This window comes from Myxine glutinosa, chromosome 2 (assembly GCF_964187855.1).
Source record: "Myxine glutinosa chromosome 2, kmMyxGlut1.1, whole genome shotgun sequence".
NCBI lineage: Eukaryota > Metazoa > Chordata > Myxini > Myxiniformes > Myxinidae > Myxine > Myxine glutinosa.
The window spans coordinates 129,116,793-129,130,969 of record NC_136262.1 but is presented as its reverse complement, the minus strand read 5'-3'; the positions used below and the strand labels follow the sequence as shown (position 1 = coordinate 129,130,969).

General features: G+C 46.5%; 1 protein-coding gene across 6 annotated transcripts in view; it reads right to left on the bottom strand.

The window, feature by feature from the left end:
• LOC137412398 (death-associated protein kinase 1-like) overlaps positions 1–14,177 on the bottom strand; it is a 290,813-nt gene that overhangs the window by 100,168 nt on the left and 176,468 nt on the right. For all 6 annotated transcript variants that reach the window (XR_013622362.1, XM_078771644.1, XM_078771646.1 and 3 more), the window contains 2 exons: positions 6,065–6,163; positions 4,763–4,840 (listed from right to left, as the gene is read on the bottom strand). Coding sequence is in view for 5 of the 6 variants with exons in the window: in XM_078771644.1 (XP_078627770.1) it covers positions 4,763–4,840; positions 6,065–6,163 (177 nt within the window). In the remaining variant the exon portion in view is untranslated. The remainder of the gene's footprint in view (positions 1–4,762; positions 4,841–6,064; positions 6,164–14,177) is intronic.

Below are 14,177 nucleotides of genomic sequence, written 5' to 3'. Positions count from 1 at the left end.
TTTGACTTGAGGATTGTACATTTGACAATTTCCTCAGTAACAGGAGTAAACGAACTAAGAGGTCGTCCGTGAAAGCAGTGTTCAGCATCATCGAAGGAAAGGAGTGACTGCTTGTCAAGATTGTTTCTTATTGACTGAATTTTATTGTGAAAGAAATGCAGGAAGCGTTGGGATAGTTCGTTTTGAGGAAATACAGTGGGAAGAACGGATTTATTTTTGGTGGCAAACAGGCGGTTGGTAATGCTGAACAGTTGCTTGCAGGAGGAGCTCCTAGTAATCCGATCAGAAATATATAACGTTTTTGCTTTCAGAATGATTTTTATGACGAGTCTTTTAGCTATGTTATACAACTGCTAATGGACTGTGAGGCCAGTCTTCAGCCACTGTCTCTCGGCACGTCGTCGTTCCTTTTTGGCAGCCCTGACTTCGTCGCTGACTGCGCTGAACCACGGAGTACTCCTGCGTCTGGGAACGGCGTGCCGTGTCGCTGGAGCAAGACAGTCCAATGCTGTGCGGAGGCAACAGTCGAGGTCTTCTGCAGTGACATAGGAACGGCCAGAGAGACGGGTGTGAAGGTCCTCTTTAAAGGCGGAACGGTCGATGGCACGAAAGTTGCGGGCAGTGATGAAGATGGGCTGAAGACGAGGAACAGCAATACTCAGGTGGCTGGTGACACAGAAGTGGTCCGAGGTGATAGCACAGGTCACTGACGTGGACTGTACCAACTGATCATCGCATCTGTGCACTAACCAATCCAGGATGTGTCCTTTAACGTGTGTAGGTTGGGAGACAGACTGAGACAGACTAAAAGTAGAAAGGAGGTCAATGATCTTTGAAGTGAGAGGATGTTGTGGTTGGTCGTAGTGGACGTTGAAATCTCCAAGAATCAAGACGAACCAGGAAGAGTATTGCAGTGGTCGAGCAGATTAGGAAGCTGGGTCACGAACATAGTCAGTAAGCTTGTTTTTCCGGTTAGGTGGAGGTCGGTAGAGGCAGAAGAAATGAAGTGTGTTTTCTGACAGAGTGAAGGTGACATGGGCTAGCTCGCAGGATGAATGGTCGAACGAAAAAGTCGTGGTGAAGGAGACAAAGGGAGAGAAGTTGTCTCTGTAAATAACAGCCATGCCCCCACCCCGAGAGGAGCGAGGAAATGACTGCAGGGTGTATCCAGGTGGGGTGAGATCAGCACATCTCACTTCGTCGCCACTGGGTCGGAGCCAAGTTTCGGTCAGAAAAAACACGTCGATATCGTTATCTTGAATAAAAGAGGTAATTTCGGTTCGCTTTTCAGGACTACTCACAGACTGAGCGTTGAATAAGGCGAGATACAGGTCAGAACGGTGTTGTTTTGGTGCCGTGTATGTTCTACAGGGATAGATGAGGTTATTGAAGTTGACAGGGGACACGTTTTCGCAGGAATTATTAAAATGTGGGCCGGGACATCACTGTTCGCGAAGAGAAATCACAATCGGTATTTTTCTCAGCTTTCTCCTCCCGCCTCGCTTTGCGCGTTTTCTCGGGAGACCAACGCCGATTTCAAGTTCTCTGAGGCCTGACACGAGCCCAGGAGTCAATCGAGTGGTGTTGTTTAAAGACAAAAGTTTTTGCCGAGTGTAGCAAATAGGCCTCAGGATAGAGGAGTTAGAGCGGATAGTCGAGCTAGGTACATGCAGCGGTGCGTGCAGAGGTGGGGCGAGCGGTGGGGCAAGCGGTGGGACGAGCGATGGGGCAAGCGATGGGGCGGGCGATGGGACGTGCGATGGGGCGAGACGGGGAAAAGAACTGTCTTGTTGAGAGGCGCACACCGGGGGCTGCGTGAGGCTCAACGAAAAAACATGGCGGGTACTTACAGTTCGAAATTTTCAACTTGGTGGCGAGTAAAAACCAAAGTACTGCAAATCTCACGGGCAGACACGCCGCCATAAGCCAGGAAACGAAACAGGGATCCATCACAATCATTCACACAAAGCACAACATGACAACACACGCTAAATCTGGATTCCGCTCCAACCACAGTACTGAAACTGCTCTCCTCAAAATCACCAATGACCTTCTCCTCTCCTCTGACGCTGGCAACCTCAACATTCTCGTCCTCCTCGACCTCAGCGCTGCCTTTGACACCATCGATCACACCATCCTCCTCACCCGACTTGAATCCACCTTTAACGTTACCGGCACTGCCCTCTCTTGGATTAAATCATACCTCTCTGACAGACGCCAGTTCATCTCCATCAATAACTGCAAATCCCCCACTGCTCCCCTCCCCCAAGGTGTCCCCCAAGGTTCAGTTCTTGGCCCCCTCCTCTTCATCCTTTACCTGTCCCCCCTCGGTCACTTAATCCGCCGTCATGGTCTCCAATTCCACTGCTTCGCCGATGACATCCAGCTTTTCATCTCCACCAAGTCCGTCTCCACCGACACCCACTCTATCCTGACAAACTGCATCACTGAAATAAAATCCTGGCTTCAAATCAACTTCCTCAAGCTTAACTGTGATAAATCTGAAATAATCATCATTGGCCCAAAAACGCTCACAAAATCCACCCATAACTTTGCCCTCAACATCGACGGTATCCCAGTGTCCACCTCCCCTCACATCCGGAATCTTGGCGTCATCTTTGACCAAACCCTCTCCTTCGACAAATACACTAAACAGATCACAAAGTCAGCCTTCTTTCACCTGAAAAACATTGCCCGTCTCCGCTCATCCCTCTCCTCAACGGCTGCAGAAACCCTCATCCACGCCTTCATCACCTCCCGTCTGGACTACTGCAATAGCCTCCTCTATGGTTCACCCTCAAAAATCACCAATAAACTCCAATACATTCAGAACTCCGCTGCCTGTCTACTCACCCATTCCCGGACCCGTGACCACATCACCCCCGTCCTTTACAAGCTTCACTGGCTCCCCATCCCCCAGAGAATCCAGTACAAAATCCTCCTCTTGACATACAAAGCCCTCCATAACCTGGCCCCATCCTACCTGGCTGACCTCCTCTCCAGACACACTCCCACCCGCAACCTCCGCTCTGCTGGTATCAACCTCCCCGATTCCAACCGTTTGAAATTCCAACTAATTCACCCCTCCATCCAGACCAAATTCAGATCCTGGGGGGACAGGGCCTTCTCCATCGCTGCTCCCACCCTCTGGAACTCACTACCTCACACCATCAGAGACTCCTCCTCACTCACCACATTCAAAACATCACTAAAGACCCACCTGTTCAACACTGCATTCAACATTCAACCCACAGCATTTAACCCCTGACTATCTCTTCTCCTTCTCCCTCCTTTTGCTTTAAATATTTCCCTATTGATTCTTGTCTTTTTGCAATTGTTGTTTTCATGTATTGTTATGCATTATGTTTTCCACTCTGTCAAAGCGCCTTTGGGCTTCTTGAAAAGCGCTATACAAAATAAATGAATTATTATTATTATTATAAATACACAGGACGACCGACTCAGCTCAGCCTGCGAGGCGAATGACCCGGAAGTGACTCGGAAATGACCTGGAAATCTCGGCTCTCTGCTCACCTTCACTCCTCTTTTCTCCCGCCTCTGAAACAAAATCCCACACTCCCTTCAATCCCACCCCTCCCTCCAGGTCTTTAAAACAGCTGTTCACCACCATCTCTTATCTTTCCCCATCCAAAACCTTGATCTTTTCTACCCCCACTAATTCACCCCAGATGCACCTTGTTTGAAATTCCAACTTCTTTCCTGGAAGTCCTGGCAGTGTCCATATGTTTTATACCTCTCTCACCCCCCCTTTCCCATGCCTCCCCCCCCCCCAAAGCCCTCTCCCTCCCACAGATCTCTCAGTCCCTGCTCTCAGATGTTGTGTTTGTGTTCCTCCCCCTCTCACCCCATCTTGTCTACCGCTCCCCATGTTATATGTTTTATGTGTCGGTTTGTCTTTCTGTGTGATTAATGTTAGCTCTTTCACGAGCCTCGATCTTGTTTACAAAAAAAAACAAGAAAAACAAAAAAAAACTGTGGATGCACTGTTTAAATTGCCGAATATCGACACTTGGCAGCATGAACACTTTTCAAAACAAATTATCCTTTTCCAAATTTCCCTGTCCAACAAGAATCCATATTGACGTAAAAAAAAAAGCCGTACTCCAAGAATAAAAACCAACAGCCAATCACAAACATTTAAACGATGTGGCTTTGCAGCAATTGCCGTCATCGGCATAAATTTCATGGAAAGGGAAGTGCTGACAGCGGCTTTCAAGCCTGAGGAGAGAACGAAGGGTTCGAGTCCAAAGCAGGCCCCACCGAGGCTTTTCTCTGTGCAATTAAATGCCAGGAGAGCATTCTGAGCTGGGTAAGCGTAGAGATGCCAGCTCAGGAAAGAATGTAGAATCTTTCAAACGCTCACCGCCACTGTGCCAAACACCGATGCCCAAATTCATGCCCTATTGGCACGGTTGGCACGGCGAGATTCCAGAGCCCACACGACCTTCTCAAACAAGGAACACGCAGCTCGGGGAAACCTCCATGGAAAACTCGACGGACATTCGATCAATTGCTCATTTGAATGTAAGGAAGTGAAAAAGTTAGTATTTTGAACTATATCTGTTTGAACATTGAACAAAAAAGCATCGCTAAATGAAATACAGGGGTTTAATGGATCAACCAACAAAAGGTGCTTGTTCGGATAAAACTTTACAACTTGTAAAGTGAAAAATAAATAAATAAAACCAATTCAAGAGTCCTGGCTAAGATGGATGAGCTAAAGGCGTGGGAAAAGAGTTACCTTGCGCAACCTGCTCAGCACTTGGACGACCTCGTGTTGTTGTTCTGTCAGGGCGAGCTGCTCAGGCGAGTCTCCAACCTGGCAAGAACAGTCGACATTTAATAAAGATAAATTTGTTAAGTATCTACATATTAATGGTGAAGCTGTGTTTGTAATGCGACAAGTGTGCTCGGCACTTAACAGGGCTTAGGTTATGGTGTGAAGAAGCTGCCTCTGAAAATTCCACTCTACACATTGTGTGTCTGGACAAGTGACCTTTGGAGACATGATGCAACCTACAAAGAACTGTGCAAGGTAATCAAGGCACATGTGAAGGCCATTTGGACCATCATACTAGTGATGAACTTTCCAGACTCCTGGGTGTGTGAATGTTGTCCAGCAAATTTTTTTGAAGATCTGAATCTTTGTAGAGATCTGAAATTTTTTGAAGAAGGTTTGGTGAAGATCTGAATCCGCACCAGACACGAGAATTATTTTAAATTTCCAAGTGATTTGTCACCATTGAGAGAAAAGGCCAAAACAATATATAGCATGACATGTCACAAAGGTGTGGACGATTTATGATAAAACTAGATGGATGAATTGGTTTGGTGACAAGAACAAGCCGATTCGAGTTTGGTTCAGGTCTGAATCCAGATCCGGCCTATCAATGGGATACAAAACAAACTATTCAGCCTGGCGGAGGAATGTGCTCCACCGAGTGCCGTTTTAAGCTTCATTTGAGGCTGCAGCTTGCTCCTTGTGGATATGAAACCGAGTAACCACGAGCACGTTGGTACGGTAGCCACACAGTGTTAGCACATCCTTCACATACCACAATGTGCCAGGAGTGAGGCTGATGTATGGAATAGCCACGTGACAGGCCAGGCTGCCGGGTGAGCTTGCGACAAACAGCACTAATCCTAACACGATTGCATTGATATCAGAATAAATCACGAACACATCTAAGCAGGGGAATTCATTAGTCTGCTAATTACGTTCATACAAAGACAGTGTAATGTCTGCATCACAGTTATTTCCCGGTAGTGTGGATACCACGCAATTTTGCTGCTCAGACAGTTTGGTCAAGTGGAGAAGCATAACTATGTTTGCCATAAAACCACAGCACCATTGTCAAGATTGTTTTTTTTGGAAGAGTTTACAGAATACACACCTGCAGCACAAGCTTGCATTGTGATTCCTCGATCATCTTCTACAGCAGATTATATAATCGTTTCAAATCACCTACACAGTATATAGTGGGACATTATTGTTTGTGTCTGCGAGTGTGATCGGTGCGACCCAAGCAACGTGCATACTCACGTTAGTGAGTGCATCAACATTTGCTCCAGCAAGGCACAGCTTCCGTACCACTTCAGCGTGCCCGTGTAATGCTGCAAGGTGTAGGGGTGTGCATCCCTTCTGAAAGATGAATGAAAGGGTTGCACAAAGATCATTTCAATCAACCTAATGCTTGTTAAAATTGACCACCGGGTTGACCACACAAAGCTTTTTTTCACACTTCTCCAGTTACAATATGCGGAACATCATTCAGCATTACGAGTGTATTCATAGAGGTAAATTACAGGATGTGCAGAATCAAACTAAGAGGTCCTGGTCTCTGTGCAAATAACAACTGGAGAGCCCATAGAACATGATACCCCCACGCAGTGTTCAAGAGTATACTTCAATTTTAATAAAATAATGATTTTAAAGATCGTGAAAAAAAATAACCAAGAAGTTTAGCGCGACTGAAGCAATCTTCTACACCACCCTTATACACTGTAATAAGATGACGTTGAGTCACAGTTAAGGAGATGGAGGTTTTATTGATCAAGATGGGATGCAGCGTCAATCAGCATTGGACACAGCCATATTGGCGGCCTCTTCTTCACCACAATATTGTCCCTCTCACATGTCCCGCCCTTTCATGCTATACAGGGAATCCCGACTTGTGAACACCCGGACTTAGGAGCCAACTTCCATAAGGTTTTTTTTTTTTTTAATGTCCGAGATATGAATGTTCGCTCATACATATGAACCGATTGTGGGCGGAGCAAATCGGGACTCATTGGTTGGGCGGAGCAAGACTTTCTCCGACGAGATGTAAAGAGTTGGAGCATCACGTGGTCTACAGTATCCCTCTGGACCACGTGATAAATTGAGTTGCTGAACGCAGCTGCATTCAGTGCCATTTATTTTACTGTGACAATGAACCTGCTGGTGGCTTAGCGGTTAGGGTGCCGGCTTGCGATCCTAGGATCCTGGGTTCGAATCCCGGTCGATCGCTAAATTAACACCAGGGGGGTTGACTCAGCCTGTCATCCTTCCGAGGTCGGCAAATTGAGTACCAGCTTGCTGGGATGAATGATCCCGGTGTGTACCCCGGTTTCGAATAGGTACACCGTATCCCTGCGCATCGTAAGAGGCGACTAAGGGTTGGCGCCAGGAAGGGCATCCGGCCATAAAAACATTGCCTCAAACAGGGAACCATGATTGTCATGGGGCCCGCAAGGCCAACCCCCGCTCTAGCGGGGAAAATGGCCTTAAAACGATCATTCATTCAATGAACCATACTCATGGTTGATAAACGTTGCAGTGATATTCTTTCAATGAAGAAACGGAGACCTTGGCATTAGAGACAAAACTGGTTATATATAAAACGATCTGGGAAAGGTGAAACTCCCTCCCAAATTGGTCGTTCGTTCATTAGATCTTAAACATTCAACGATTGGAACAATTATAAAGGAGAAGATTAAAAATTTACAACTGTACATAAAAAATTCTTATTTTATTTCTCTATTTTATGTTATTATTGTTTTACTTATGATTGTATTTTATTTATTATTGTTACATAAAGGTATTTAAAGGTTAAAAAAAAGGACAAGTGAAAATGATTTTATTTTGTAAAAAGTGACGGTCGGGTACACGTACACATATTATAGGGTTATCAGCATATAATAGGGTTATCTCTTCACGTGTGTGGGGTAATAATGATACAAATAATAACCATCATAATAATAAATGTTCCCGAAGAACGAACTTCGACACAGGTATTGTCAGATTACAGTTGTTTATCTGTGCTCTATCCTTTTTAAAGGCTGAGTGTCACGCAAGGAAGCAGCACACACCATTTAAGAAAAAATCTTTGGTATGACCCAGTTGTGGTATGAACAACTCACTGACTCCCCCCCCAGACTCAGGAGAAATGCTCAAACCATGACACCACCCAGTCTGGTTTATAAACACATTTTGTTTACCAGCCAAATCAAATACTTCGTACAGAATAAAAAAAAATGCATTCAACTGATATAACAATTGAGTCTGTCTGATCGAGAACATAGCCAATAGATTCTGACCGAGAACATATCAAATATAGTCTGATCTAGAACATATAAAATAGAGTCTAATGGAGAACATATCAACTGGAGTCTGACCTATAGCATACCAAATGCAGTCTGATCTAGAACATAGTGAGTCGGATCTAGAACATATCAAACAGAGTCTGACCTAGAACATATCAAATAGAGTCTGACATATAACATACCAAATGGAGTCTGATCTAGACCATATCAATTGAGTTGGATCGATAACATACCAAATGGAGGCTAATTACGAACATATTGAATAGAGTCTGACCTAGAACATATAAAATAGAGTCTGACCTGTAACATTCCAAATGGAGTCTGATCATGAACATATCAAATAGAGTCTGGTCAAGAACATACAAAATGGAGTCTAATTACAACAACAACAACAACAACAACAACAACAACAACACCAACACCAACAGACATTTTAAGGCCATTTTCCCTGCAAGAGCGGGGGATAGCCTTGCGGTCCCCATGACAATCTTCTCCATTTTGCTCTATTTTCTAAATCTCCCCTTGTTAACCCCCTTGCCCGCATTTCTTCTTCCACCACATTTAGCCAAGTCTTTCTCGGTCTTCCCCGTCCTCTACTTCCTTCTACATTCATTTCCATCACTCTTCTCAACCAGTCACTTTCATCCTTCCTCAACACATGACCAAACCATCTCAAACTGTTTCTCTTCACATCATCCATCACAGGCTCTATTCCCATCATCTTTCGCAATTCATCATTTGTCTTCCTCTCTCTCAACGACACTCCACACATCCACCGAACCATTCACATTTCCACCCTTTCCAGCCTTCGTTGCTGCTCCACGTTCATTACCCATGTCTCGCTCCCATAAATCATAACACTTCTCACACATGCAGCATACACCTCTCCCTTCCGCTTTGACGATACTCCCCTCCTCGTCAGCACCCCACTCAGTTCCCAAAGCTTCTTCCATGCACATCTCACTCTAGCACCGTCGCAAAGTCTGATCCACATTCTCCATTCAGCATGTCTCCTAGGTAGCAAAATGTTTTCACACCTTCCAGCTTCATGCCGTCTCCAAGATCCAACTCAACATTTCCTCCATCTGCAGCTCCCTCTATGCACACCTTACACTTGAATGTAGCTGCCACACTGGTTAATGACCCTCTCAAACCACTACATTTTTGATGAACCCACTCAGCGCACATTGTACATTGAATGGACTTCACTCCGACACCCTTCCTGCACACAGCACACGGCCACTTCCAAGTTCCTTCCACATAACCACATGCTTTACCACTTGCAATCACCTTCGTCTTTCCGATATTCACCTTCACACCTTTTGCCTCCCAACATTCCTTCCACTTGTTCATCTTCTCCTTCAGTCCATCCATATGCTGCGCAATCAACACCAGATCATATGCATACAACAACTCCCACGGTAAACCCTCCTTTACATTCCAAGCCAGCACCTCCATCACAGCTACAAATAGTAGTGGTCTCAGTACCGACCCCTGATGCACTCCCACCTTCACCTCAAATTCACCACTGTTCCCATCCTTCATCCTCACAGCTGTGCGCGCTGTTTTGTACATTGCCATCACGACTCTGATCAACTGCCAAAACTGCCAAACTGCCAAACTGCCAAGCCAAAATCAAGACTCTCTGCTCACCTTCACTCCTTCATTCCTCTTTTCTCCTGCCTCTGGAACAAACTCCCTCACTCCCTTCAATCCCACTCCACCCTCCAGGTCTTTAAAACTGCTGTTCACCACCATCTCTTATCTTCCCCCATCCAAAACCTTGATCTTTTCTATCCCCGCTAATTTCACCCCAATTCCACTTTTTTGAAATACCAACTTCTGGCCTGGAAGTCCTTGGTGTCCTTGTGTTTTATACTTCTTCCCCCCCCCCCCCCACCCCTTCCCCTTCCCCTTCCCACGCCTCCTCCCCCCAAGCCCTCTCCCTCCCACACATCTCCCTGCTCTTAAATGTTGTGTGCTCTCAAGTGTTTGTGTGCTTCCCCTTCTCTTGTCTTCCGCTCCCTCTTTTTATATATTTTGTTTGTCTGGTTGATTTGTTTGTGAAGTAAATTTCAGCTCTTTCACGAGCCTCGATTCAGTGTACAAAAAAATAAAAAATAAATAAAAATAAACCATTCCTCCACTCCAAACTTCCTCAATGCCCATGTCACGACTTCGCGTGGAACCCTATTGAATGCTTTCTCCAGATCAATAAACCCAAGAAACTTCTTCCTCTTCTCCATGTACTTCTTCTGCAACTGCCCCACAATAAAAAGCACATCTATCGTTCCTCTTCCTGGCATAAATCCAAACTGCATTTCGTCGATCTTCACTTTCTTCCTCATCCTCCTCTCCAACACCTTTTCCAATACCTTCATTCCATGCTCTAAAGACTTTATCGCTCTGTACGAGCCACAGTCCAGAGGGTCACCTTTCCCCTTGTATAGAGGGACGAGGGTACTCAGTTCCCAATCCACTGGAATGCGGCCTTCTTTCACCACCAGATTACAGATCTCTGTCATTCTCTTCACACCCCAACTTCCCGCTGCCTTCAACATATCTCCCACAACTCCCGTCGGCCCTCCAGCTTTTCTACTCTTCATTGCTTTTATCGCTTCCTCAACTACCTTCTCAGTTATCTTCTCTGCCGGTCCTAAAACTGGATTACTTTCTATGTTGCTATCCCATTCATTCTCTGCATTCAACAGCATTTCCATATATCTCTTCCATCTTCCTTTAATTGTATCTGGGTCCACAACGATTTGTCCCACTTCGTCCTTCAAGCAACTCACCCCCATCACATCGCACTTCTCTTTCGCTGTCTGCTTTGCAATCCTGAATACCGCTCTCTGACCCTCATCCGAATCCAAGCGTTCTCCGAACATTTTCCTATATGCCTCCTGCACCTTAGCTACCTCTTTCGTTACAGCCTTCTTGGCTGCCTTATAACTTTCATGCTCTGCCTTTTCTGCCCCCGTACCCTTCGCGTTCTTTCACTCCTTGAACTTCTTCCTCTTCTCGTCAATCCTCTTTCCAACTTCATCATCCCACCACCATGTTTCCGAGTGCCTCAGTGGTCCTTTGGTCTATCCACATACCTTACCAACGGCTCCCAACAGACTATCTTTCATTGACATGCAACCACTTTCAAGCTCAAACATATCATCCTCTACCATACTCAGCCTCTCTTTCAATGCCTCCCTCACTGTCGCCTCTTTCAACCTCCACACCTTCATTCTTGGTTGGTACTTCACCCGCCGAGCTCTCCTCGCACCTTTCACCCTGATGTTGCAGACAACCAAGTGGTGCTGTGAAACAGCCTCCTGCCCCGGGATCACGTTTGAGTCCCGGAGGTGCCCCCTATCTCGCCTACGCACTGTTACCGACGCGGCTTTTAGATGTTATATTGACCGAGCGGTGGTGTATTTAACCGCGTCCGAACAGTTACTCCCCGATTAGAACCCGATTCCACCCGACGTTGACCAGATCGCCCCACAGATATTCAATCGGGAAATCTCTAAAGCGACCGAAAGAGAATGAAAAAGAAGAAGAAGAAGAATACGGAGGAAGAACAGATTTATTATACACACACAAGCAATGGATGGAAGAAGCAGTAACACAGCGAATCGTTAACTTACACTATTCATTTTTACTTAGCCCCAAGACAACGAGCAGGACAGGACGTTCACACTTACACAGGGGATAATGCAGGCAGGTAGGGCTTGAGGTGGATTGCTTGAGAGGGAGGCAAAGGCGGGAGGCCGCAGCTCGCAATTCCTCGCGGTTTTGGCGGGAAACCCTCCGTCGTGTATCCGCTGCGGTAGACGTCACGCGCTGGTTCGGCACACCTGCTCCTCTTCTTGGGGTGGAGCCGTCTCCCTCCTTTCAGCGCGTCTCTCCAAAGCTGGTTTCCTTGCCGAGTACCTCTCCTCTTTGGCTTGGAGCGTTTCGCATCTCACCGCTCCTCTTGGGGCAGCCTCTTTGCTCATCTCCCAGGGTCATCTCCCAAGGCCTCTGGAAAAGCAGTCCCTTACAGTCGCTTTTATCACCTCGGGCGAAATCAAGCCGCCGGCTCCGAGAGCACGCCTACCGGGTCGCTCACCGCGGTGCTGATTGGCTGTTAGGGCTGGCTCACTCCTCCCCCCTTATGACGAGGTGGAGACACGCCTTTCTTCTCCAACCCTACCTCGTGGCCAATGGTGGTTTGAAGAAAACCGCCCAAAATGCGGAAGGCAATTGGAAGGGAGGTTTTGGGGAAATTGGAAGGGCCTACGCTTATTTTGTTTGATACAATGCAAAGTCAATCTAGTGGGAAACACATATTTAGCCTACATGGAATAAGGAAATACACTATTTAAAAGATATATCGTGACCTGCGTGTAAGTTTCATGGAATTAACTAGGACGGCTGCGACCATTATTTACATTACGAGGATGTTACCATACTTTTGTAACGTTCACATTGTCCACTGACCCTCATCCGAATCCAAGCGTTCTCCGAACATTTTCCTATATGCCTCCTGCACCTTAGCTACCTCTTTCGTTACAGCCTTCTTGGCTGCCTTATAACTTTAATGCTCTGCCTTTTCTGCCCCCGTACCCTTCGCGTTCTTTCACTCCTTGAACTTCTTCCTCTTCTCGTCAATCCTCTTTCCAACTTCATCATCCCACCACCATGTTTCCGAGTGCCTCAGTGGTCCTTTTGTCTATCCACATACCTTACCAACGGCTCCCAACAGACTATCTTTCATTGACATGCAACCACTTTCAAGCTCAAACATATCATCCTCTACCATACTCAGCCTCTCTTTCAATGCCTCCCTCACTGTCGCCTCTTTCAACCTCCACACCTTCATTCTTGGTTGGTACTTCTCCCGCCGAGCTCTCCTCGCACCTTTCACCCTGATGTTGCAGACAACCAAGTGGTGCTGTGAAACAGCCTCCTGCCCCGGGATCACGTTTGAGTCCCGGAGGTGCCCCCTATCTCGCCTACGCACCATCAGGTAGTCACCGGTTGTCATCGACCCACCTGACGTGTATGTAACAAGCTCATTATCCGCTTTCTGGAACTGAGCATTAGAATTCAACAAACCAGCTCCATCAGCAAACTCCAAGATCCTTTCACCTGCCCCCTTCTTCACACCACATCCGTAAACCCCATGAACTCCCTCAAAACCGTCGATACTCCTTCCCACATGCCCATTTAGGTCTCCTCCTACCACAACAACTTCCTCATCTTTCACGTTTTCTATCAGCTTCTCCATTGCACACCAGAGCTTATCCTTTTCTTCATTGCTCCGACCGACCTGCGGAGCATATCCCGAGATGTTCACCAAGAGCTTTCCAAGCATCATTCTCACCATCATCAATCTTTCACTCACTCCAGTCACACTCACCACACTGTCTACAAACTCTTCAGAAAACAGGACACCAACACCATGCACGCCTTCCGGGCACCCTTGCCACACAAACTTATATTTCTGTCCCTGCCTACCCTTCACCATTCTCACACCACTACCCTTCCATCTACTCTCCTGCACACAACTTATGTCCACTCTTCTTCTGACCAATACTTCCACCACTTCTCCTGATCTCCCTGTCATTGTCCCGACATTCCATGTCCCAAACCTCAGAAACTGACCTCCACGTCGGGCATCAGACGTTTCGTCGTCATAAATGGAGTGATTTCCACCCTTGCTTCGAACGGGTTCCCCACCTTGAGTTTTGACGAGAGGGAGTGGGGTCCCCCACGGGGTACTTCGGGCTATACCCTGCCCATATGTAATTGTAATTGTCATGGTTCCCTTTTTGAGGCAATGTTTTATGGCCGGATGCCCTTCTCGACGCCAACCCTTTTAGTCGCCTCTTACGACACGTAGGGATACGGTGTACCTACTCTAAACTGGGGGTACACACTGGTAGTCTGATTAGAACATAGCAAATTGAGTCCACAACCTGGCCCTGCCAACTGTATAGGGAGGTTTCACAGATACAACCTTACCTTGTCTATTCTAAAGGTTACTCTCACTGCCCTATCCTCAGTGCGCATATTACATACAACTCAGCCTA